The sequence below is a fragment of the Pelobates fuscus genome, chromosome 4 (assembly GCF_036172605.1).
Source record: "Pelobates fuscus isolate aPelFus1 chromosome 4, aPelFus1.pri, whole genome shotgun sequence".
In the NCBI taxonomy this organism is placed as follows: domain Eukaryota; kingdom Metazoa; phylum Chordata; class Amphibia; order Anura; family Pelobatidae; genus Pelobates; species Pelobates fuscus.
In genome coordinates this window covers 202327848-202353498 of record NC_086320.1, presented here as the reverse complement: position 1 = coordinate 202353498, position 25651 = coordinate 202327848, and the positions used below count along the sequence as shown (strand labels likewise).

Here is a 25651-nt window from a genome sequence, read left to right as displayed (position 1 = left end):
TGAGTGACTGCATTTAGAGTAAAATACTACATTGATCAGATACTCCTTTTTGTAAAGCCTTTTTCCTTAGGAGCATGGGTTTGTTTGTTTTTTTGCTCATTTTTCCATTTCAGGTCTCCAGATTTTCCACTGGACTCTTAGATTCTGGAAACCGGTTTTTGTCTTTTGCCTCCACCCCCAACATGCGTCTCCGCCCTCCCTTTCTCTCTCTTACTAGCAGCTACCGGAGGAAGCGAGCATAGGGGAGAAGTGAGAGAGGGAAAAAAGGGGGAGGGCTATCTGTGATGGTAAGAGCATCATCTAACAGTTTCCTCCTGGTCAACCCTTTGAGCACCGACACCAGCTGAGTTGAGCAGACGGTGCGGAGACAGGCAGGACATCCCCAGACATTGCCTCCTCCTCCTGCATTCTGGAACCTCTAGAGACGTGTCCTGTGCTGCTGAGAGCTTCAGATCCCCTGAGATACCCAGATCCTCCTCCTGCTTCCCCCCCCCCACCTCCGTATGTGTGTTACTCCTTCCCTAGAGCAGATCTCATTTTTCTAATCGCTACTAAGTATTCACTCCCCTCTACCCTATAGCTACATCTCCAGTCTGGATTATTGTTTCTCTCTGCAGCCCCCCCCCCCTCAACCAAGGAGGAACACGAAGAAAGGGGGGCATCTTCATTGCCTCCAGAAAGCCTTAGGATTTTTACAGCTTCATCATCATTTCCACCACCCCTCCCTTCCAAATAGCCTAACATCCACATCCCCTTTTCGGGCTATTTGGTGAACTTCTGTAACCCCAGTCGCTGCCTATTTGTCTCCTAATTTGCAAACACTGCTTGGGTTTTACTTGGATTTTGGATTTTTTTCCCCCTCTCCCTTCATTGATTGACTGCTGCATTTTTTTTTAACTCCCCCTCCCCCTTAGCCCTTGTTGTCCACCTCTCTCTGCCTTGCACCTACATTGAGTACCATGAGGCTGATGAACAGGCGCTTTGGCCCCCCGGATTTGGGAGCGGGAACTGGCCAGGAGCAGGAGCTAGCACGGCCGGTCAGGAACCCCTTTGTGCATGACCTGCGCTTCACCCCACTGCAGAAAGCCAAAGTAGGTCCTCTGTGTGTGTCTGTGTGCCTGCAAAACCAACATGGAGCTCTAGCTCTCCTGGAACTGTCTGCTGCTCATCAGCACATCACAACTGCATGGGCAAAGTAGTCTGTGCTGACACTTGACAAGTAGCACTCATTAGCTGCTAGCCATACTCTGTGCAGACTGACTTCACTCATCCCCAGCCCTCATATCTCCCTGCTTTCATTCTTTTATTCTGGGGCCTCCTGGGTCTATATCTCTTCCATGTTTACATCTGAGAGAGGGAACTAGATGGACCTTACTTGCTCCCCATATCCGGTTATTGGTTTGTCTTACTACCTCCATGTATTGATAGAACTGTGTATTGAAGTGACATAACATTGATCTCTACAAAAGCATGTGGAACTGAGATGGCTTCAGCTGCTGTAGAACCTCATTGGACATGTCAGCAATGTTGGGTATGATGTGAAGAAGGATGCTTTGTCCCCATTCACGAGAAGGCATTGAGCAATGTTTTCCATGCATTCATTCACGCACATCTTTGGCACACAAAAAGCCTTTTCCTGGTGGCCCAAATAATTTGCACATCACACAAGCTAGGGAAAAGCACAGCTATAGCAGCCAATTAATTTCACAGCTTCATGCGCTAAAATGACCCTTTCAGTAACTCCTTTATGATAAGCGTTAGAAAAAACCCCACATATTCGTCCAAGGCCTGACATCTTGTTAACCCAGAAGGGGTTAAGAACCAATTACTTCACAGCATTAAACAGGAAACATGCTTTTCAAAGTCTTATATAATCTTACGGCAACAGTTTGACTAGAATGTCATTCACCTTTTTTCCTTCCCTCTGTAGATTCATGTTCAGAGCCTAGGGTAGAACACGGGTCTCACTGTAACATAATTTTATTTGTCTCATTAAAACATGTGACACTCCAGCTGGTGGGCCCCAGCATCTGTTGCTGTCCTCTCAGCAGACATCCTCTCTAATTGCTGAGCTATGTTCCCCCTGAATCATCCCTCCTTTCTGTGTAGTCACCACCATTCATTACATAGAATAGCAGGGTTACACATTAAAGATAGGATTGTTGTGAATTTCACATTTTAGGCCACAATAGATGAACTGAAACCACAGCTGACTTGGAGGGGTTTTACAATTTGGCTTTTGAGGCCTAAAATGTTAAAGCCACTTTGAACTTATGAGATTTCACACTGGGGGGTTTCCTATTTGTGTGCCTACCATCCCCCACATCTGTAGCCCAAATTCCAGCTAGTCTCTCAGATGTGACATTTAACTACCATGCACCTCAGATGTCTCTCATGATGCCTTAAGAGTGACTGAGCTTTGTGGGAGATGCTGTTCAAAATAGCTTGAGGTGTTGGAAGTTATTGATCTCTGGCCCAGATAACTAAAGGAAACACCACCTTAAAACTATTCATCAAGAAGTGAAAGGATTTTTTTTTTAATGAAGTATATGTAAAAGAATGAGGAAAAACTGGTCCCTGCCGCAGGGAAGAGCATAGTTTGTCAGTTTTCAAACACTATCAGACCCTAGATGCCTGTATATGGCTGTAGGATCCGGTCCTATACTAATGTTTGCACACGTGATTTAATAAGTGTCTACACAATGTTATGAGAACTTACAGCATTGCATTAATATCTGAACACAAGCATATAATAGTAAAATAATTTTAACAATATTTCTCGCAGCATAATACATTAAAGGATTACTCCTAGCACCATGACCACTTCAGTGATTTGAAGTGGCCATGGTTTTTGTATGTGTAGCATTTTGCTTTAAAATGCTGCACATACAGAGATTACCCCCTTTGCTGCCAGAGTTGTAGTCTCACCTCATGCGGCATCATGGAACTATCGGTCAAATGATGCTTTCTGCCAAGGAATGGCTGGCTGGATCGACTTATGGTTTCTGCAGTTCAGCAGAAGCGGAAGTCTTCACTGACCACATGAGGACCATTGTCGCCTGTCGGGGACATAGGTGAAACCATTTATCCTCCTTTTTATGTAAGGTTTGACGAGTTCCTTTCACTTTAAAGGATCACTATAGTGTCAGGGAAAACAAAGCTGGTTTCCTGACACTAAAGTGCTCTGAGTGTACCCCCACCCTCAGGGTCCCCCTCCCGTGGTGCTGAAGGGGTTAAAACCCCTTCAGCAGCTTACCTTATTCCAGCGCCGGGCTCCCTCGGCGCTGGTGACCTCTCCTTCCCGTCCGACGTCAGCGGAGCCGAATGCGCATTCGCGGCAAGTGCCACGCGCGCATTCAAAGTGTCCATAGGAAAGCATTTCTCAATGCTTTCCTATGGACGCTCTGCGCGATGGAGGCATAATAGGCCTCCAGCGTCGCAGATGCGCCTCTAGTGGCTGTCCGGAAGACAGCCACTAGAGGCTGGATTAACCCCAAATGTAAACATAGCAGTTTCTCTGAAACTGCTATGTTTGCATCTGAAGGGTTAAAACCTGAGGGACCTGGCACCCAGACCACTTCATTAAGCTGAAGTGGTCTGGTTGACTATAGTGTCCCTTTAATTGTCTTTTATACTCTCTGTGCAGTAAAATACCATACAATATTCTAGGATACAATACTTGCCTTCAATCACTTGTTGCAGAACAAACTGGTATTACTAATATGAAATCTACAAAATTGTGAATGCGTTGAAGTGCACTGGTATTCCTGCACACTGTGAATGATATATTTCAATATTCAATGGATATGAGTTACATTAAAACCATTAATGTGTCGATAGGAACTGTTTGCACGTTATGGATCTCTTGCTTCAGGGGACTAATCTGTTAAATTAGATTTTGGTAAACACACAGACTTAATCAGTTAAGATTTATAAATGCCTCCATTCAAACAAAGTTTCAATGGATTTGGGTTTCATTCATTAAACTGTTAGTTGATTATAGTTGACTACCAATGTATGAAATGTAGCCACCAATAGCAGAGTTTAAATCAAACGTGGTTTAGCTTGATTATTTTGGTCTGTATTTTGCAATTTAGTTGTCACCTCTAACTGTTTAGTTATTAGGCCCAGGTTTGTAGGATACCATTGTTATATATTATGTAACTATAAGGGAAGAGATATTGGCACAGCTGGTAGTGTTCAGTTATGTAATGTTATTATTTATATGTAATGCAGCCATGCAAGGCAGCAGGCTTCAATTATTGTGGCTTATTGTGATGAGTAAAAAATAAAATACAATTAACACAAAAGTATTCCGACCAGACACTGAAACAGATGTAAATGCTTAGTGTGAATGTGCATTAAGAGTTTTTAAGAAGATTCGGGACTATGAAATGCGGTAGAATGATGGATGATCAAAATAAAGCTGCTGTAAAACTTGAATGAAGTGTTGTCAACCTTTAGGCTGCCAAAGCATCATGGGACTTGTAGTTTTACAACTGATGTGTTGTGTAAGCAATCCCTGTCTCAGGAATTATAATAACCTCATCAAAACCCATTTCTTTTATATGGTCATTTTATTAATTTAAAAGGTGTGGGTGTGTGTGTATATATACTCACACACACTTCTTTTTAGTTTTGTATCATTTTACAGAGCATAAAGGTGTGCGCACCCTAAGTACCAGGATTTAGGTACCAAATTGTGCCCTGCTATTCTCCTGAGTTTTTTTTTAACCTAGGCAGTGGAATGTTTTGTGAGTATTTCTGTGAAAAGTGTTGGAAATTCCAAGATGAAGATCCCAGCAGAGAAGGCTTATAAACACAAATAATGATTAGAGAATTACAACAAGGCTTAGATTTATGGCTGTCTCTACAGCCATAAAGCTTCAGATTAAATAGACTACACACTTCTCTTCTAATTCTGTGTTCCCAGTTAACATGTGAGGTTACTGTACTATCGATGGCCGCAATCAAGACTTCACATAGACAGGCGTCACTGGACATATCCTGGAGGAGGCTTTGCTGTAGTGTTTTAACTAGTTTAGGGCAGTTAAATGTTGGACATTTACATTACTAAAACTTGGAAGAACTGGTCCATTTACTTAATGCCACCAAGCCTTGGTGAAATTTGAGGTCTTGTTGGACTGTCTTAACTGTAAGCAGAGTGTTCTTTTCAGTGTATGCTTAATTATTTTTCCTCAAGATATACCGCTGATCCATCGGGCCTAAAATATCCAGTTTTTTGTTTCATTGCTCTGTAGGACAGAATCACAAAACGTCTGTAGCTTATTTATATTATATTAAGCATATTCTGCTTTCGGGTCAGTAGTGGTGTACATTCTTTTGCTGGCATGGAAACCTTCTGCATTTAGTACACGCCTACTGTGCTCAGTGCCTGTTGCCACCAAGTCTTGCTGCAGGGCACGAGTGTTTTTCACAACCTGCCAGCTCAGAAATCTGGTTGCAGCCACTGACAGCTTCCTTTTTCTGCCCCATGCAGGTAATGTAATCACTGTTCCTTCAACTTTGACTTGCGAACTATGCTTCCAACGGTGTCTCTAGAAACATTCAAAGCCTTCGCTATCTTTTTGTATCCTGTTCCAGGTTTGTGAAGGGCGATCTCTTTTCTTACAGGAACGCTATGGTCATGTACACAAACATGTATTCCTGACCCTACAGTGTTACCAACATCATCTAGCCAAACCGCAATATAGTACAATTTTACCTTTGTTCCAGTCTGCTGGACCCAACACTATAGTGTCCCTTTAATTAAACTTTTACTTTCTCTAAGGAGCTGAAGCATGATTCCAATTTTTTTTTTGTAATTTTTTTTTTTTTTAATTGCTTTTAAAAGGAACTTGCACAGCTTGGGAGCATGGCATCTCTTGATGAGGCTACATTATATGCAGCATTCGCTGTCCATTACAATGTTTCAATTGTTTAGACCAGTGGTTCCCAAACTTCTTAGGTTGAAGGCACCTGTAATATTTCAGTATTTTTCCAAGGCACCCCAAGTGAAAATTTCAAAGTTGTATATCTGTACAGCGCTGCGGCATTTATTGGCGCTACAGTGTAATGTACAGTGTTGGTGTTTGAAGAGGTGCTTGTATATAGTTACTGTGTGTTTTAATGCAGGGGTGTGTCTGAATGTTCACTTTTAAATGCAGATGTACATTTGTGTTTTGTTTGAAGGGGTGTGTTTGTATGTAATATTTGTGTTTGATTGCAGAAGTGTGCTTGTATGTTGTGTTGGTGTTTGACTGCTTGGATGTATGCACATACACACATATTCATGCACAGAAATACACCGACACATACACACAAATTAATATAGACTCCCACACGTACACACACAAACATTGATACATGCCCACACCATAACACACATCCACAGATTTGCGCAGACAGAGAAGCACACGGACATATATTATACAAACACACATGGAGAAAGGTAAGATATTTTTTTTTTTGACAATCTTTATTTATTGGATTTTTCAAAAGATAATGTAACATTAGTCAGTCAGGTAAAGTATATTTAGTCTGAATGAACAACATTGCGCAAACAAGTTTATGCTCCTGCCACTACATAGACCCGTCTGTAGGTTCTTTCTGTTGGACCCTCTAACTGTTGAGGCTAGAGCCTGCGGTTACATAGCGCTCTTACAAAACTAGGTCGGAATCCCGGGTCTTTGCGGCGATAGCCGCCTCGGACTCTAACTGATTTAGACTGCGATTCTAGCTGTCCGTGTTTGGTACGCTGTCACTGGGATGCTCTTCTAGCTTCTTTTGTAGCCTTAGAGGGTTACCCCTTAGGTGCACTGTGCTATTTGGAGTGCTGTATTTACGGTTGGACCCGATTTATTTGACTCCCAGTTTGGATCTATCGTCCTAAGGTGTACCTTCCCCACTGCGGTGCTAAGTGACGTGCTGGTCGTATGGGAGGTTGCCTGTGCATCTCAGATTCGTGCAACTGCAGGTGCGGTGTTCGGGGTTATTTGCATGAGCTTTGGGGTCTTACTATTTACCGGGTGTCGAGTGAGCCTGTGTCTCAAACCTGTCTCTGTGCTACCAGCTGATAAAGGTAAGATTTTAACCCCTTCCTCCCCCTAGAGCCCGGCGGGAGGGGGTCCATGAGGGTGGGGGGGGACACCTATTAACACTATTGTGCCAGGAAAACGAGTTTGTTTTACTGGCAGTATAGTGGTCCTTTAAGTGCCAGTAGGGTGGCTTGGAGTCCTGCTGCTGGTGGGAGAGAGGGGTCTGGAGCTCCTTTCCCTTTACGCTGTAGCTGTCTCCTCCCGCGCTGCCTTCCTGCTGGATGCTGGGAGGGAGTGACAGGCTTTAACTTCCTCCCAGCCAACCGACATCACAGACAGCTTAAAGGACTGCAGCACCCTGTTCAGTAGTAATGTAGCCACGGGGAAACATTGCGCGGCACACAGTTTGTGAACCGCTGGTTTAGACGACTACTGCCTTACATTTTAATTAGAATTGGTCTAACCCTTTTGTAAAACTGTAACTCAAGGCCATGTTTGAAACTGTTACGGGGCACTATCTTGAGAACCATAAGGTAGGTTGGCGGTTCTTAAATATATTTTGTTTTCCTCTTTTTGGTAAATATTTCTACCTTTTATAATGGGCACCTTCATTTTAACCTTTGCTAATGGAAGTTGAGGTCCTGCTGCAAGCAAACAAACAAACTATCTTTTATTGTTGATCCTAGAATAGTTAAAATGTGCCAGGGGCTCTAAAATGGGAATCCCTAAAAGGGTCTATATGGGGGATAATCTCCCTTCCCCAGCTCCCCCCTTACCATTTTGTGTATGTGTGAGTGTGGTGTTCTTATTTTAATGGACAATTGCTCTATTCATTTTTTTTTTTTAATGTAATAACCATTTTGTCTGTTTATATCGGCTGTGCTGCTTGTCTGTCATTTCCTCTTTTGACCATAGTTCGCTTTAGTTTGGTATCTGAGATCCAATCAGTGAGAGGTAATGTATTTTTTGGAGAAGCTGGTGATGTCATTGGCTCTGTGCAATTTACTAGCATCTAGAAGCTCCTGCCTGCACTCCTCTATGGCAGATTCATGGCCCCTCCTTTTTAATAAAGTGGAGGTGGAGGCTTAACTTCGGTACTGAGTTCTCCTCTGCTAATCTCCACCTCAAGTAGAAATAACGTCCAGAATTCGTTATGTAATCAATGCCATTTACAGTACAATTAGCAAATTGGAATGCTGGACATAATTATGACTGAGATAAGTATTATCCGCATAATGCTGGTCAGATAAGCGTATGTTGTGTTGGTGCAAATAGTGCCTCTTTTAATCTAATGACCCAGTACACAAGGCAAGGAATTGAGGTAAAACGTAAGTGAAAACCAACAAAACATAAGATTGACTTTTAATATGAAATGGACAAGCTGTGTACTGTAAAACAAAATTTGTATCCATTTGACCCTCATATAGCCATAATGGCTGCTCAAGTTATGTAGTGTTTTTTTTTTAATTCAATCTTAGAGCTTGAATAATGGGACATTGTGTTGTTTGGTCTACTTGTGGTTGTACATAGAAGTTTCTATAACTTTAGTTTTAAAACTGATATGTTAAGAATATATGTAAAAAAATTAAAGCACAAATCACAGAACATCTTTGAAGCTTTTAAGCAAGCAAAGATTAATTTTGACAGTGGCTTCTTAGTTTTCACATGCTCACCACCTATCTTCAGTTAGAGGCAGTTATACTTACTATCTACTTTGCGCTGTGTGTGTGTATATAAAATATATATATTTAATATCATTTTTTTAACTATGTGAAATAAATTGTATTGACTTATTCCTACATCTTTGCATCATAATTACCCTTGCAACACTTATTATGATTATTATTATTATTATTATTATTAGACAAGTATGTTTTTTTTTTTTTTTAAATTCTTTATTTTTGTTGTGCATAGCGTAAACAATCCTGTTTGCACTGCCACAGTAGCTGGTGCAAGCAAGTAGGTAAACATACATTAACATAGGAATGGCATTGAAATACATAGCACAGTTTTTTGTTTTTATAATCAAGATAGGAAACATGTTAACGATAGACATATAGGCTTGAAATGCCATGACAGCTGTGGCAGTCATAGTATGAACATACATCAATATACTTTGTCATGTCATATGATGAAATCGCTCATTTTATAGGTATGAGAAAGCAAGCTTAACTGTGGGCTTGAGCGTTAGATCTGAGTGATTACGAGTGTAACGAAGAGTAACGTATTGCTTGAAGCATGGTATATGCTAGGTAGGAGCTAAGCATTGTTAAGAGAAAAATAGTATAACAAGCTCGGATTAACACTGGATATATTATGCCAATGGCCTTCGGCAGCAGCTATACATGCTTGACCAAATGGGGCTCCCTGCGTTACAACTGTAGCTGGCTGTGGTGTAGAAAAATTACTCAAGTCACGTGGGTAAGAAATTAAAGCAAAGTAGGATAATGGAGCGTAAAAAATTGCTCTGTGTGCCAGCTTGGCCAGCTGTGGTAAGTATCAGGCTAGGCTGGCTAATTATAATGCTGTTATGTGCGGCCTAGCATGGAGGGAGGCCTATGGCCGAGACAGACTCTGTTGTCTATTAACCAATGCCCATTTGTGGCTGTACCTAGTCCTGGCCTGTAGAGTGCTGCGAACTCCCATGGATCTTAAAAACATGCATGTACTTCTACAATCATGTACTTTTTTCGCGTGTACCATTTTACTCTATTTTTATATGTGCCAATGTATTAATATTACTACTCTGTAGGGTTACTTTATTATTGGAACAATTGGAATACTTTGTTTTATCCATAGTATGTCAAATCATGCTTACATTATTTTAATTGATACTCTGAATTGTAATATCATTATCTCTGACTTCAATTGATGTTTGTTAATTTGTACCATGAATACCACGCAAAAAAGAAAAGAAAAAAAAAAATATACTCATATTCATCCGTACCACAAGGAGTTAATACACAACCGCAGAGATTTGGCTGGCTATTTAAACACAGAGACTCCGTACAGATGTCAGCCTCTGATGAAGTGAGTCTGACCTCACGAAACTAGTAAGGACCTATTCGGCATCTGCCGACAAAATTACCGAGTTGTAGTGGCAATATTTATAGAGCTGCGCAGCTACGCAGCTCAGGGTCAGTCAGCCGTGGGTTAATAGCCTCTCCCCCTACAGTGTTGCCTATGGCTAATTCTGTGTTTTTGGACAGCGCCTTAGATAAACAATATCAATATCGTGTGCCATGTGTTCTGCCCAGAGAGAAATGTGGGGGATTGGTAAGTGGGATCTGCGGGTAGGAACGGCTCTGCGTCCTGGACTACCCCGTTAATACTAAAACATTCAAACAAGAAAATAATAAAGTGACGTAACCAAAAAGTCAATGCACTTCGGTCTGACAGTGTCCACTATCTTGCGGTAAGTGTGCAATTGCAATGCCCTTTGTGAGTGAGGGGGTCACCGTGCAGGGGTAGTAGTCCCATAGAGTCTCGTTATGTGCATCTAGCAGTCAGCGTTCCGAGTGATCATCTCTCCGGTCCGTGGCATGCAGGTCAGGTCTTCCCGCCATAGTGCACAGCGGTCGGCCAGTAGGCGGAAGGGGCGAGATGGAAGTCTTGTATAGTCCTGCGGGTCGGTATACCTGAATATGGTGAGCGGGTAATTGTATAGTGACCAACTCGTCCCGCCCATATAGAAGTGCGAACTATAACGGCAAAACTGGAGAACGGTAGTAAAACAGCGTTATGTCTTGCAGGTGCACCCTACAAGAGAGCTCAGGCAGGGGCCACTGTCTGTGTAGCGCGAACCGTGTCTCTGGGGACAAAGGTCTCTGCGGTAGCCGGGTTCCACTCGTGAGATCTGGGCGCAGTGCGGGGTTGCTGTAGCGAGTCCTGTGGGAGGCCCAATGCGACTAGATGAGACTTCGCCTCCTGTAGGTCTGCAATGAGGTAGGTATGTGCACCCTGGGTCACCTGAAGCTTATGCGTAGAGCGCCATTGGTATTTTACTGTATGTGCGCGGAGCAAGGCGGTGAAAGGCCTTAAAGTTGCGCGCCAGGCCGCAGTCCCTCTGGAGAGATCAGCAAAGAGCGAGAGAGACATGTCTTCGAAGGCTAGCTGCGTGTGACCTCTGGCAGCGGCCATTACCGCCATCTTGTCCTGTCGTTTTTGAAATTTTACTATTAAGTCCCTGGGTGCCGCCTGAGGTGCCGTGGGTGGCTTTGGGATCCTGAACACCCCGTCCAGTACAACCCCCTTGGCCTGCTTCGGCGGGAGTAGATTGTTAATCAGACGCCGCAGAAAGTGGGGGAGTTCGGACTCAGGGACTGTCTCCGCTACCCCTCTGACCTTTATGTTTTGGGCTCGGCGCGAGTCTTCCAGCGTCGCCAGATTCCATTCCAGCCTCAGGTGCGTTAGGTGTAGCGTTTTCACCTCCTGTTGGAGCGTGGATACATGTCTCGATTGGGTGCGACAGTCCTGTTCCACGGCACTCATGCGGTGAGTTAGGCCCTGAATGTCTCTTTTCATTTCGGCCATATCCACCTGAATGTTTCTGCGGAGCTCCGCCAACAGCTCCCTCATTTCAGCTTTAGTGACCGGGGTATCGTCTGGTTTCACCTGAGGTTGTGTCGGGCCAAGCAATGCAGGCGGGCATGCCTCCTCAGGCTCTGAGAGTCCTTCGTCAGAGTCGGCGAAGTCGTCCATGTAGGCATCCAAATCGGGCCGTGGCGTGCCACGTGCTCGCTGCCACAGATCCCCTATGCTGGTGCCCGGCCGGGGCAAGTCGGTTTTCGGTTTTTTGTTTTTCCTGCCCATTGGTGGGTCTTCTACTACGGCAGGTCAACGTTTGTAGCTGTTTTGTGGGGTAAATTAGTCGAGTTTTGCTCAATTTGCTGTCTTGTATCTCGGAGCTCTCCTGAGATGCGACCAGTCAGTTCGGCTGTTGGCTCCGCCCCCCAGACAAGTATATGTTTTGAGGTGTAACAGGATTACACTATTTGTATTTTTTTCTTTTTACATGTTCATAGGATCTTCATGACAAGTATCTGAGTCATCTACATAAGTATTGTGATTTGTATTGCGCTCCACTTTTTACATTTATTTTGACTATTTTGGGTTGTGCTGGAGCTTTTGTTCCCTTGGGTGTAGGTACTAAAATGTGTAGCAGCATATCTATATTTTCTGTACTTTTTTGTTTTGAAAAATATTACCATTTTCATTCAAGTGTTTTTTCCCATTTTTAAAAATATATTTTTGAATGCCTTTTTAGTGCTTTTATTACCTTTGGAAATGTTAGTGAAACTGATACATAATGTACTTTTTGCATTGTTTTAAAGAGCTACTTTAAGCACCAAAACAATGTTGGCTTAATGAAGCAGTTGTATGTGTAGATCATGCCCCTGTAGTCTCATTACTCTTGGTCATATTACCTGCCATTCAGGAGTTAAATCACTTTGTATATGCACCCTTAGTCATACCTCTCCTGGCTGTCACTCACACAGCCTACATGAAAATACATTTAATTTTCAACGAGATGTGACATACACATATGAGGCTTATGCTATAACAAGCTATTAACAGAGCAGGATGTAAAACATTTTAAATTAAACGGCATGTGCAATAAAGGAAGCTTAAATATTAGATCTCTGTTTACAGGAAATGTGTAGGTCACATGCAGAGAAGGTGTGACTAGAGCTTTATAAGTAAAGTGATTTAACTCCTAAATGGCAGAGAATTGGACAGGAAGACTGCACGTAAATTATCTATACACCAAAACCATTCCATTAACCCCTTAAGGACACATGACATGTGTGACATGTCATGATTCCCTTTTATTCCAGAAGTTTGGTCCTTAAGGGGTTAAGATTAAAGTTGTTTTGGTGCTTGTAGTGTCAGAATATTAGTTTAATGCTGTAGTAAATCACTCTACTCAATCACTTCTGCATCAACCGTAAAAATTATTTTGATATTGCTTCTAAAATAAATGATCATAGACATAGTTTTAATAGTCACTGTTAGAAACGCCCCCCTCCCCCTCCCTTTTTATATTTAGTTTATTTTTCATAGAAATGTTATAACTTTTTGATATTCAATGTGTCTACCATTTTCCTGAATGGAACATGAAATAGAAACCAAAAGCTAAGGATTTATATTTGCCTCTTTTTTAGATAAGATCCCACAGTAGTTCTCTCCAAGAACATGGGTTCATGAAGTGTAAATCATTTGGCGCATCTGGTTGCCATAGCAATCTTATTATATACTGTAATTGAGGTATAAAAATACTCCTATAAATAAACACAAGTTCGTGAATGTGTTCTCTAAGAATGGCTGAATTAGATTAGCAACTGGTGAAATAAAAATCTGCTTATTTCCCTGCTTTGAGGTTTCAAAACAATCTTTACTAAGAGTATGAATAACCATTCAATATTCAATAAGGTAATTTACGTCGTGTTTTTTTTTTTTGTTTTTTTTTCCAACAGTATTTGATTCCAAACTTAAAGATTGTAGTTTATAGATGAGCCTTGTATGTGCAACATGTCCAAAAGGTTGAGATGGCCGAAAATGACATGTCACCATGTTCTAAATGTAAAATTGTTTTAAAGTACAAGTTCATACCCAAAAGCACTTCAGCTTGCTTAAGTGCTTTATGGGTGAGCAGTATCCTAGTTTAACCACAATTTATATGGTTTTTCTATGAGAAAGCAGCACTTTTTTATAAATTAACTTAAATGGACACTATAGTCAGCTCAATGAAGTGGTCTGGGAGCCAGGTCCATTTGGGTTAACCCAGAGAAACTGCTATGTTTACAATTGGGGTTAAGCCAGCCTCTAGTGGCTGTCTTCCGGACAGCCACTAGAGGCGCATCTGCGACACTGGAGGCATATTATGCATCCATCACACAGAGCGTCCATAGGAAAGCATTGAGAAATGCTTTCCTATGGACACGTTGAATGAGCGCGCGGCACTGCCGGGCATGCGCATCACTGCCGTGCATGCGCATTCTGCTCCGCTGATGTCAGACGGGGAGGAGAGGTAAGGGAGCCCGGCTGTGGAATAGAGGGAGTAACTGAAGAGGGTTTTAACCCCTTTAGCACCACGGGAGTGGGACCCTGAGGGTGGGGGCACCCTCAGGGTACTATAGTGTCAGGAAAACCGATTTTGTTTTCCTGACACTATAGTGATCCTTTAAGAACACCTCCCTGGCTGTCAAACAGCCCAGGAGCAGGAGGCTGTAGCCTCCTTCTGTTAGCTCCCCCTGAGCTAAAGGAAGTGGCAGGCACTCTCTACTTCTCTCTACTTGAGCATGCCTGTTTCTTCCCACACAGACCTCAGACCAGCTCCTCCAGACGCCAGACATGTGCACGTAGACCCCAATTCTGTGTGTGTGCGTGTGTGTGTAATTTTTATTTTATTTTGCTCATTTGGGCAGTGGAGTGTTTATTTTTTTTAAAGGGTTACTCCAACCATCATGACCACTTCTGCTTATTGAAGTAGTCATTGTAGTATAAGTATGGATGTGCCGTATTTTTTATTTATTTTTTCTCCTCCCTCTCTCCTTCCCATTCCCTCCTCCCTGTACGTGCTCCAAGCTTGCACATGTGCTCTGTGCCAGTTAATTCCTCACATTAACCCCTTAAGGACCAAACTTCTGGAATAAAAGGGAATCATGACATGTCACACATGTCATGTGTCCTTAAGGGGTTAAAGGCATCTCATAAATAAACCTTTGATTGGACCTCCTTCATGGCGTCAGATGGGATCCGCCAAGCAGTGCTGGGATGTTTGCCTGGCATGGGATTGCGGTGAGTTAAAACCTAATTGGGGGACCCTACATAATAATGCCAGTAGGGTTGGAGAAACAGTTTAAATCATGACTTGGGGCACTCTGCTTAGCTTCTGTTATGTGTATGCAGTACATTATACTTAAAGGATCACTATAGGCACCCAGACCACTTCAGCTCAACTTCTAGCCCCTCTTATATCTCCTCACAGATCCATAGGTATGTCCCTTCTCGGTCTCTCCGCTCTGCCCGTGACCACCTCCTGTCCGTTGTCCGCACTCGTACGGCCAACTCGCGCTTGCAGGACTTCTCACGGGCGGCTCCCTTCCTATGGAATAGCCTGCCTACCGCCATCAGACTCTCCCCTAGTCTTTCATCTTTTAAGAAGTGCCTTAAAACTTTAGGAAAGCTTATGGCCTCCAAGACTAACCCTTACCTCACATACCTGTCTCTTGCCCTCTCCTAAAGGGCAGCCCACCTTATTTGATTGTAAATTCCTGTCCTAATGTGTTTTACACCCCACCTCCTATAGAATGTAAGCTCGTTTGAGCAGTGTCCTCTTCAACCTATTGTTCCTGTAAGTTTATTTGTAATTGTCCTATTTATAGTTAAATTCCCCTCTCATAATATTGTAAAGCGCTACGGAATCTGTTGGCGCTATATAAATGGCAATAATAAATAAATAAATAAATAAATAAGTGGTCTGTGTGCCAGGTCCCCCTAGTTTTTACTCTGCGGCTGAAAACATAGCAGTATCAGAGAAACTGTTTACACTACAGCGTTAATCCAGCCTCTAGTGGCTGTCTACCTAGTAGCCACTAGAGGCCGCTTCCGCGATTCTGTCTGAAAATCGCATTGAACTTGCGCAGCGTGAGTTCAGATCCCCATAGGAAAGCATTGAGTAATGGTTTCCTAAGGGCGGTTTCAATGCACACAACGCTCTGGCCGCACATGCGCATTCGGAGCGGACGTCGGCAGGGGGAGGAGAGGTCACCAGCGCCGAAGGAGCCCAACACTGGATTAAGGCAAGTGGCTGGAGGGGTTGTAACCCCTTCAGCCCAGCGGGAGGGGGACCACAAGGGAGGGGGCGGGGACACACACCTAATAACAGTATGGTGCCAGGAAAACGAGTTCCCTCTCCTGGCACTCCTTTAATAGAAACTGAAACGTTAAAAAAAAAATTAAGTATAATATTTGGTTGAACTCATGATGAGTGTCATATCTCAAAGGTGTTGAATTGTAAAAAGTAAAAAAAAAAAAAAAAAAAAAACCTTGTCCAGGGACTAAATAGTTTGCCTAATCTAATTTTCCGTTGTGCTAATACAATTTTTTAAATTGTTTTTTTTTTTTTTTTTTTTTATATCAAAACCATATTTAAAGAAGGTCTTTATTGATAGTAATTTAGGATACTGAGGCAAGCTCATGAGGTCATTTATATCCATTGACCTGCTTGGTTACAGAAAAGGCAGTCTTACTGTAGTGCCTAGAGCGCCCCTTTTAAAAAGCGCTTTAATAAATATTTTTTTTGTTTTTAAATTTTTTATTTTTGTTGCGCATAGAGTGAACAGGTTAAGCTTGTATCGCCACAACAGCGAGGCAAACAGTGCAGTTTCATACATGAGGTAACAGTGATATGGCTGTGAAGGTACATGCACAAATGTTGTATTTTACGTGTACTTCAAGTTATACAGTTAAAGGACCACTCTAGTGCCAGGAAAGCATACTCGTTTTCCTGGCACTAGAGTGCCCTGAGGGTGCACCCACCCTCAGGGACCCCCTCCCGCCCGGCTCTGGAAAGGGGTAAAAACTTACCTTTTTCCAGCGCTGGGCGGAGAGATCTCCTCCTACTCTCCTCCTCCGATCCTCCTCTTCTCCTCCCCGTCGGCTGAATGCGCACGCGCGGCAAGAGCTGCGCGCGCATTCAGCCGGTCACATAGGAAAGCATTCACAATGCTTTCCTATGGACGCTGGCGTGCTCTCACTGTGAAAATCACAGTGAGAAGCACGCAAGCGCCTCTAGCGGCTGTCAATGAGACAGCCACTAGAGGACATAGGGGGAAGGCTTAACCCATTCATAAACATAGCAGTTTCTCTGAAACTGCTATGTTTATGAAAAAATGGGTTAACCCTAGAAGGACCTGGCACCCAGACCACCTCATTAAGCTGAAGTGGTCTGGGTGCCTAGAGTGGTCCTTTAAGTCTAGACTAGACAACAAGTTGCGTGAAACAATACTAGAGCGCCATACGTTTAAAAGTAGACAGTTGTTATAGAGATAGTTACGCTAGTTGTTAGATGCAAGATATGAGTTACGGTCAGGTTATACATTTTAGCGTTAAAGTTAGTCATGTCGGCAGGTTCGTCATATGATGAGCATAAGAGTATTGACCCCCTCTGATCCCCATTGTTTGGGTCTTTAATACATAGTTATGCAATGTGTGTAAGGAACATAGTGTGAGGTGGGGTAAGGATGTAGTTTGTGTGTATGGAATATAGTGAGGTGTGGGAAAGGGATGTAGTGTGTGTGCGTAGGTTATGTAGTGTGCGTTGGGAACATGGTGTGGTGCAGGATAGGGATGTAGTGTGTAGGGAACACAGTGTGGTGTGAGAGAGGGATGTAGTGTGTAGGGAACACGGTGTGGTGTGGGATAGGGATGTAGCGTGTAGGTTATGTAAGGAACATGATGTGGTGTGGGATAGGGATGTAGTGTGTGTGTGAAAAAACATGGTGTTGTGTAGAGTGTGTAGGGAACATTGTGTAGTGTGGGATGAGTGTGTGTAGGGAACATGGTGTGGGATAGGGATATAGTGTGTAGATTATGCAGTGTCTATGGAACGTGGTGTGGGATAAGGATATAGTGTGTAGGTTATGCAGTGTCTAGGGAACGTGGTGTGGGATAGGGATATTGTGTGTAGGGAACGTGGTGTGGGATAGGGAAATAGTGTGTAGATTATGCAGTGTGTGTGTGTGTGTGTGTAGGGAACGTGGTGTGGGATAGGGATATAGTTTGTAGATTATGCAGTGTGTGTAGGGAACGTGGTGCGGGATAGGGATATAGTATGTAGATTATGAAGTGTGTGTGTGTGTGTAGGGAACGTGGGATAGGGATATAGTGTGTAGATTATGCAGGGTGTGTGTAGGGAACATGGTGTGGGATAGGGATATAGTATGTAGATTATGCAGTGTGTGTAGGGAACGTGGTGCAGGATAGGGATATAGTGTGTAGAGTATGCAGTGTGTGTGTGTGTAGTGAACTTGGTTTGGGATAGGGATGTAGTGTGTAGATTATGCAGTGTGGGATAGGGATGTAGTGTGTAGATAATGCAGTGTGTGTAGGGAACGTGGTGTGGGATAGGGATATAGTGTGTGTGTGTGTGTAGGGAACGTGGTGTGGGATAGGGATATAGTGTGTAGATTATGCTGTGTGTGTGTGTGTAGGGAACGTGGTGCGGGATAGGGATTTAGTGTGTAGATTATGCTGTGTGTGTGTAGGGAACGTGGGCTAGGGATATAGTGTGTAGATTATGCAGGGTGTGTGTGTGTGTGTAGGGAACATGGTGCGGGATAGGGATATAGTGTGTAGGGAACGTGGTGCGGGATAGGGATATAGTGTGTAGAGTATGCAGTGTGTGTGTGTGTAGTGAACTTGGTTTGGGATAGGGAAATAGTGTGTAGATTATGCAGTGTGTGTGTGTGTGTAGGGAACGTGGTGTGGGATAGGGATATAGTTTGTAGATTATGCAGTGTGTGTAGGGAACGTGGTGCGGGATAGGGATATATTATGTAGATTATGCAGTGTGTGTGTGTAGGGAACGTGCTGCGGGATAGGAATATATTATGTAGATTATGCAGTGTGTGTGTAGGGAACGTGGTGCGGGATAGGGATATAGTGTGTAGATTATGCAGAGTGTGTGTGTAGGGAACGTGGGATAGGGATATAGTGTGTAGATTATGCAGGGTGTGTGTGTGTGTAGGGAACATGGTGTGGGATAGGGATATAGTATGTAGATTATGCAGTGTGAGTAGGGAACGTGGTGCGGCATAGGGATATAGTGTGTAGAGTATGCAGTGTGTGTGTGTGTGTAGTGAACTTGGTTTGGGATAGGGATGTAGTGTGTAGATTATGCAGTGTGTGTGTGTAGGGAACTTTGTGTGGGACAGGGATGTAGTGTGTAGATAATGCAGTGTGTGTAGGGAACGTGGTGTGGGATAGGGATATAGTGTGTGTGTGTGTGTGTGTGTGGAACGTGGTGTGGGATAGGGATATAGTGTGTAGATTATGCAGTGTGTGTGTGTGTAGGGAACGTGGTGCGGGATAGGGATTTAGTGTGTAGATTATGCTGTGTGTGTGTGTGTGTGTAGGGAACGTGGGATAGGGATATAGTGTGTAGATTATGCAGGGTGTGTGTGGGATAGGGATATAGTGTGTAGGGAACGTGGTGCGGGATAGGGATATAGTATGTAGATTATGCAGTGTGTGTAGCGAACGTGGTGCGGGATAGGGATATAGTGTGTAGAGTATGCAGTGTGTGTAGTGAACTTGGTTTGGGATAGGGATGTAGTGTGTAGATTATGCAGTGTGTAAGGAACGTGGTGCGGGATAGGGATATAGTGTGTAGATTATGCTGTGTGTGTGTGTGTGTAGGGAACTTCGTGTGGGATAGGGATGTAGTGTGTAGATAATGCAGTGTGGGATAGGGATATAGTGTGTAGATTATGCAGTGTGTGTTTGTAACGTGGTGTGGGATAGGGATATAGTGTGTAGATTATGCAGTGTGTGTGTGTAGGGAACGTGGTGCGGGATAGGGATTTAGTGTGTAGATTATGCTGTGTGTGTGTGTGTGTGTGTGTAGGGAACGTGGGCTAGGGATATAGTGTGTAGATTATGCAGTGTGTGTGTGTGTAGGGAACATGGTGTGGGATAGGGATATAGTGTGTAGGGAACGTGGTGCGGGATAGGGATATAGTATGTAGATTATGCAGTGTGTGTAGGGAACGTGGTGCGGGATAGGGATATAGTATGTAGATTATGCAGTGTGTGTGTGTAAGGAACGTGGTGCGGGATATTTTTTTTATATAACTTGAATCAGTGGGGGGGAAAACAATGCCATAAATAGATACATATTTCTGAGGCAAGAGAGAGTTTTCCATGTATTAACCTTTTGGGTGGGGGATACCTTTGTTCATTAGTTTCCCTCACTGGTCAAAGGGAATAGCCTAGCAGGCCCATTCTGCATAGAACCCTGCACAATTTTTATAGCTGCCAAACTCTGTGAAATGTTTGTTTTGTTGTTAGTAGCTATGCTGCACACTCTACAATTCATTTTTATAGCTGCAGCTCTATGATACAATTGTTCTTTTTAGGGTTGAGGTAAAATGCAAGGAGAAGGGTGTGATGGGGTGTGGTTAGGTGTAGCAACTGGTTGTGAGTAACGTTTAAGGCCTGGCTTGTTATCATGCAATTGAGTATGTTTAGCAGCCATCATTTACACATTTATTTATTTAACTGCTTGTGGTATTGTTTGTATGCAAACACAACTGATTATCAGCAAAAAGTAAACTACACACTTTTTTTTTAGTTTTTATGTATAAGTTCTGACCATCTTCTTAACCCCTTCCCGCCACTAGACGAAAATGCTTGTCCTAGTGTTAAGGACACATGACGAAAAATATCCGTCGTTTACTAAAGTTAACCCCAGATGGTGGCTGGGGTTAACGCTCGTCTGGTCTGCCTCGGTATCCTAGGCAGACCGGGTGCATCTGATCGCGCTGTCCCTGCAGCTGTAATCGCTCTGACAGGCTGGTCCGCCTCCCTGCTCGTCCGCTTTCAGTGTGAGAGGTCAGTGCTTATGATATTCTCCCTGTGAAACGTTCCAAAAAGTAATAGCAATCCGATCGGGAACAATCTGCACGTTTTGGTATATTTTTGTCTATGTAGTGTAAAAACTGTGGGAGGAGTTAGGGTGGCAAATTTGGCTATAATAATATATATGTGAGATAACAGTAAGTGGTCTTGCTATGCAAGAACACTTAATAATAATATATATGTGAGATAACATTAAGTGGTCTTGCTATGCAAGAACACTTAATAATAATATATATGTGAGATAACATTAAGTGGTCTTGCTATGCAAGAACACTTAATTAAGGTTAGTATTCCCAGGATAAGCACCTCAGCCCTGGGTTGTGAACAGGTCCTAGTATAAGATCCTAGATTTTGTAGCATCCTGTGATAGCAATGTGAGTTTAAATGTTACTTGTAGAGGGTATGCTGAGCAAATGTAACTTGACGATGCTTTATGTACAGGTGTGGGTATGCTTTAACACTGACAAAATGCAGGCTGAACATGTCATATCTAAATAAACTATTTGCTGCGAATTACATTGCTGAATCAAGAGAATTGCATGAGCGAGTAGTACATTGTATATAGTAAAGGTGTAAAACTGAGCCAGTTAAAGCACACTGCCTGCTACATTTTTCCTGAATGATCGAAGAAATTACAATACTGTAAAATAAGAGGCTTCTCAAAACATATTACAACTTTAAGTTTTTTGAATCTCATTTTTTTTTTTAAACACGCTTAGAGTTCGATAATGGGTGGTCTGCTGGGGATATGCCCCAGAGAGAGCGAACAAATTGGAGTCATGTAAAATGAGGGTAATACCGCTGGGTGATAGTGGGTTGATATGCACAGATGGCTCTAGTCCTCGGGACTGACAGTTTGTGAGTTATTCTTTATTCGGCCCACGCCAGTCAAGTAAAGTCCCGGCGCCCCTAGATAATCAGATAATGTTCATTTTGTTTGGGCCTGGACAGTCCCATGTTGTCTTGGTTTTTGTGCGTTTGGCTTCCGCCATTATGCCCTGCTTTGGTGCTGCAGGCTTGCTGCGTGGGTTCGTCGCTTGTCTCCTGGGTAGCTGGGCTTTCTCCCAGGGTTGGATCGTGATAACCCCCACTGATCCGGGGGGGGGGGGGGAGGGAGGGAGTGCCATGCATCCCGGGCTGCTTGCGAGAGGACGGGGAAGGCGGCCGTCTCTCCCCGGTTCCCGCGCCCACAGGTTGCGTTCATGCATCTTTGGACTCCGTGCACCGTTTTTCTCGAGTGAGGTATCCGGGTGTTCGGTGGGGCACACGGAGTCCAGGTAGGATAGTCTCGTGTGGGTGAGCGCTGTTTTCCCCGATTATTTAGTGGTTTTTCAGTTTTAGTTGCAGGAGCTCTGCAACCATGCGTGAAGCCAGGGAGCTGGTCAGGCTCAGCCCCCTACTTTTTTATTTATTTTTTTTAATCCTCAGGGGTTACATGTATTTCATTTAAATATATTAAAATTATATTTTAGCTAGTTGGGGTGAGTGGAAGTTAGTGGGGAATTTGGTGTTAGGCTAGCTAGGTGTTAACGTAAAAAAAAAGCTTTAAAAAGTAAAAAAAACACCCCATTTACCCAGTCCTAATAAAAATTAACCCCTTCCCTGCCAGTTGATCACTTACAGTGATCAAAATACATACCACATTATTACACGTGATCTGATTTAAAAAAAAAAATACAAATTATGTAACCCCTGAGGGTAAACTTCTATTTTATTTTTTTAACCCTCGGGTTCAATTTATTTAATTGGTTTAAGTATTTTAAATTGAAATTTTCTAGCTGGGGGGGAATTAACTGTTAGTGCTAGTTAGGGGTTAACAGTAAAAGCATAAGTGTAAAAAAAAAAAAAAATACATAAAAAAATGCTCATTACCAATATACCTGGAACAAACTAGCGAAAAAATTATCCCACGCTAAGGTTCAAAATATACCTTTTGAAATACCCCAGGGTGTATTCTTTCAAAAATGGTATGCGTTTGTGGGGTAGTTTGAATAACAAACCAGCTAAACTACTCCAAAATGGAACATGGATACAACATGAACCTTCAAAGTTAGAAAAAAGCTGAATGGCTGCCTCTCAAATGTGCCCCTTCAATATCCACATATACCTGAAGGCATTGCTGAGCATCATATGAAGTGTAATAATGCCATAGCACACACAAGGTTTGCAAAAGGTGTCTACTTTATCAAATGGAAGCCCTTTGGTTATTTAACAGTCAAACTGCTATACTACCCCAAAATGCGACATCAGTCCATCAAATCCATCTACGAAAATTCTAACTATAGAAACTGAAATAGCCTTGTCTCTTATTTGGCATACAATGGGGGGGTATTGTTATACTCAGCAGATGAAGCTGAACACAATATGGGGTTCAGTGCAGGAATAGCCCACACCAGCTTTACGAAATACACATTACAAAAACCTTGTTCTAGGTGTATATGCCAAAATAGAGAAAAAACACAATTTTACTCCAATATTTAGCAGAGATTGGCGATGAAATGGCTACGTAAAAAGTGTCAATATAAAGTGTCAAGGAGAAAAAAAAAAAATTTTTATATATATATATATATTTTTGTTTTTTTTTACTTAAAAAGAGGAAAAGAGAACTTTGTACACAACCCCCAAGCTCTCGCCCTCTACTCCCCCCCCCCCCCCCCCACCTACCCCACATCCTTCTTACCTCTGGCATGGAAGGAGAGGACGTATCACTGCAATCCCTGGTGGTCTAGTGGTTTCGTGTGCTATTTAGCCTGCAGCTTCTCTTGCTACAGGGTGACTTAACGATTTTCTGCCTGCGAGCACAGCGCTGTGAGGGTTGCCATGGTAACGCACAGCAACGCTCTGACCTGCATGCTTGCGGGCTGGTATGATTTTTCGGCCTTATACGGCCCATGGGCCAGACGTTCCCCACCCTTGCCTCAAGGGTTTAATTATATATATCATCTATAATAAAGTGATATTGCTTAAAGTCATGTTACGGAGTACAGCAAGACAATATTTATCATTTTATAAAAAGCAGTATTTGTTTAATTCTGCTACCTAGCCTTGGTCCTAAGTTTACACATTATTTTTGGGGTCGCCCTGTCTGGTGAATATAGGCCTAAACCGATGTAACGCCTCTACATTTTATGGGGCTCGACTTTACAACAGCATATACGGTACATTTAGATGGAGGCAGCCCAAAGCAAGGTCATGTTGTCATGCAGTTGCATATTGCCAACAACAAAAAAAAGGTTACCCCAGTTTAACCTCCCTAGAAATTAGGACAACGGAAAAGATCTTTCATTGGGTGGTAACACTACAATCACAGTTATTGGCAAACATATATTCACATTGTTAATTAATACTACTCTTTATGCCACTGGCCTCAACTTTTATTTTTTGTTAGTGAGTTGGTAATGTGGGTTAAACAAACCTGCAGGGCTGATGCCGTGCAGGAAATATTGATTGCTTGTTACATCCTCCACATGCCTTTTTAAGTGGAGGATAATAAACCGGAATTTAGTTTTTTGTTGTAGATTTATTCTCTTCCTGTTTTAGGATAGGAGGAAATATTGCATACTTACTTATTGTTTTTTGTGTGTGTATTTGTCCTCCCCCAACCCACCTCAGGATGCTAAGACACAAAAAAAGTTTAGAAATCTAATTGGTAGGTCTATGTGTTCAACTAACTCACACAGGGGCTAAAGCAGCATTTATTGCCAAACATTACTGACCTAGGATAAAGGGAAACTCCCAGTGCCAGGAAAACCATACGTTTTGATTGTGTTGTATGATAGTTTGAGTTTGAGGTGGCAAAAAGAAGCAAAGCCCAACAAGGATGTCATGATGAAAGGTTGTAAGATGTTGTGTTCCGACAGGAATCTTTTAAATAAAATGAAGGCCCTGTCGTAAGTTTTCCGGGTATTGGTAGACAGTGCTAATTGGGACAATGTCCTGCTATGTTGCATGATAGCATCTAGTCCATTACTAGATGGTGGAATAGTGGAGTGGTCGTGGCTGTGTATTTGGACACATAGTTTTAGCATGTGCCCTGAAACATTTTGAACATATATGCAATAACGGACATCCACTGTAATTACATGCTCCGACATTGAAATTATTACATATCTTGGACTTGCCCAGAAACTTGATAGGCCGTCCCAGTTTGTCTTTGGGTAGGTTCGTTCGCAGTGGTTGGACAGAAATTAGCCGTATGAGCCATGGAGGAGCAGTATGCACAAGCTGGCGTTCTTAGACCTGCAAAGTGCCTGCAGAAAATGACCGTATCAATCTTGCTCCAGTTGGACATTGTTCCGTACTGGGAGAAAGCGACAGACACTTTGGCAGAAAAGGATCTATGGTAATCATAGAAAGCTGACCCACCATATTTGTTGCCCAGGTCCACCAGCTTGTGCATATACAAGTCAAACTCCTCACGTCTGTTGGGATATACAGCACAGATAACATCACGATAAATGCCAAATGCCAACACAAATTCAGGGATAGTCAGTTTTCTATTTAATCGGGCATCCCTAGATTTGACCACCACAGAAATATCGTCATAAGCGTATGTCTTATGTTCCACAACATCCTGGGAGGCAATCAGCAGTGAAGCCAAGTTGATATCTTTACCTTCCAAGATATCTTTTTTGAGGTGCTCAGGTATCATATGGGCAGGGTAAACCTCTTGATCATCCGAGGTGATGGCTGGAGAAACTGATTGCAACTCGACCAGTACTGCAGGGGTTGCAGCGGCCGATCCAGCCATGGTAAGGGCTGTAGTGACCGATTCAAGTTTCTCCAGCCTAGACTTGACCTTGCTCATGGATGCCATGTATATCTCCTGGGTTAGACTGGCTAGTCCCTTCCCCAACGTCTATGTTATCGGTTGAGGCTTTCCTTGCTGTTGCAGGAAATGGGATTTGACGTCTCCTGAGTTCGTTGGTTATGCGAGGGATTGTCCATGACCTGAAAGATGCTGAACTAGC

The 25651-nt window shown here is 42.9% G+C and overlaps 1 protein-coding gene across 1 annotated transcript in view; it reads left to right on the top strand.

Annotated features, from left to right (window-relative positions):
- Window positions 1-209: 209 nt before the first annotated feature.
- Window positions 210-25651, top strand: part of LPCAT1 (lysophosphatidylcholine acyltransferase 1) — a 143962-nt gene continuing 118520 nt past the window's right edge. The window contains exon 1 of the mRNA XM_063451852.1: window positions 210-1091. Within this exon, the coding sequence (XP_063307922.1) occupies window positions 960-1091 (132 nt within the window). The 5' untranslated portion in view covers window positions 210-959. The remainder of the gene's footprint in view (window positions 1092-25651) is intronic.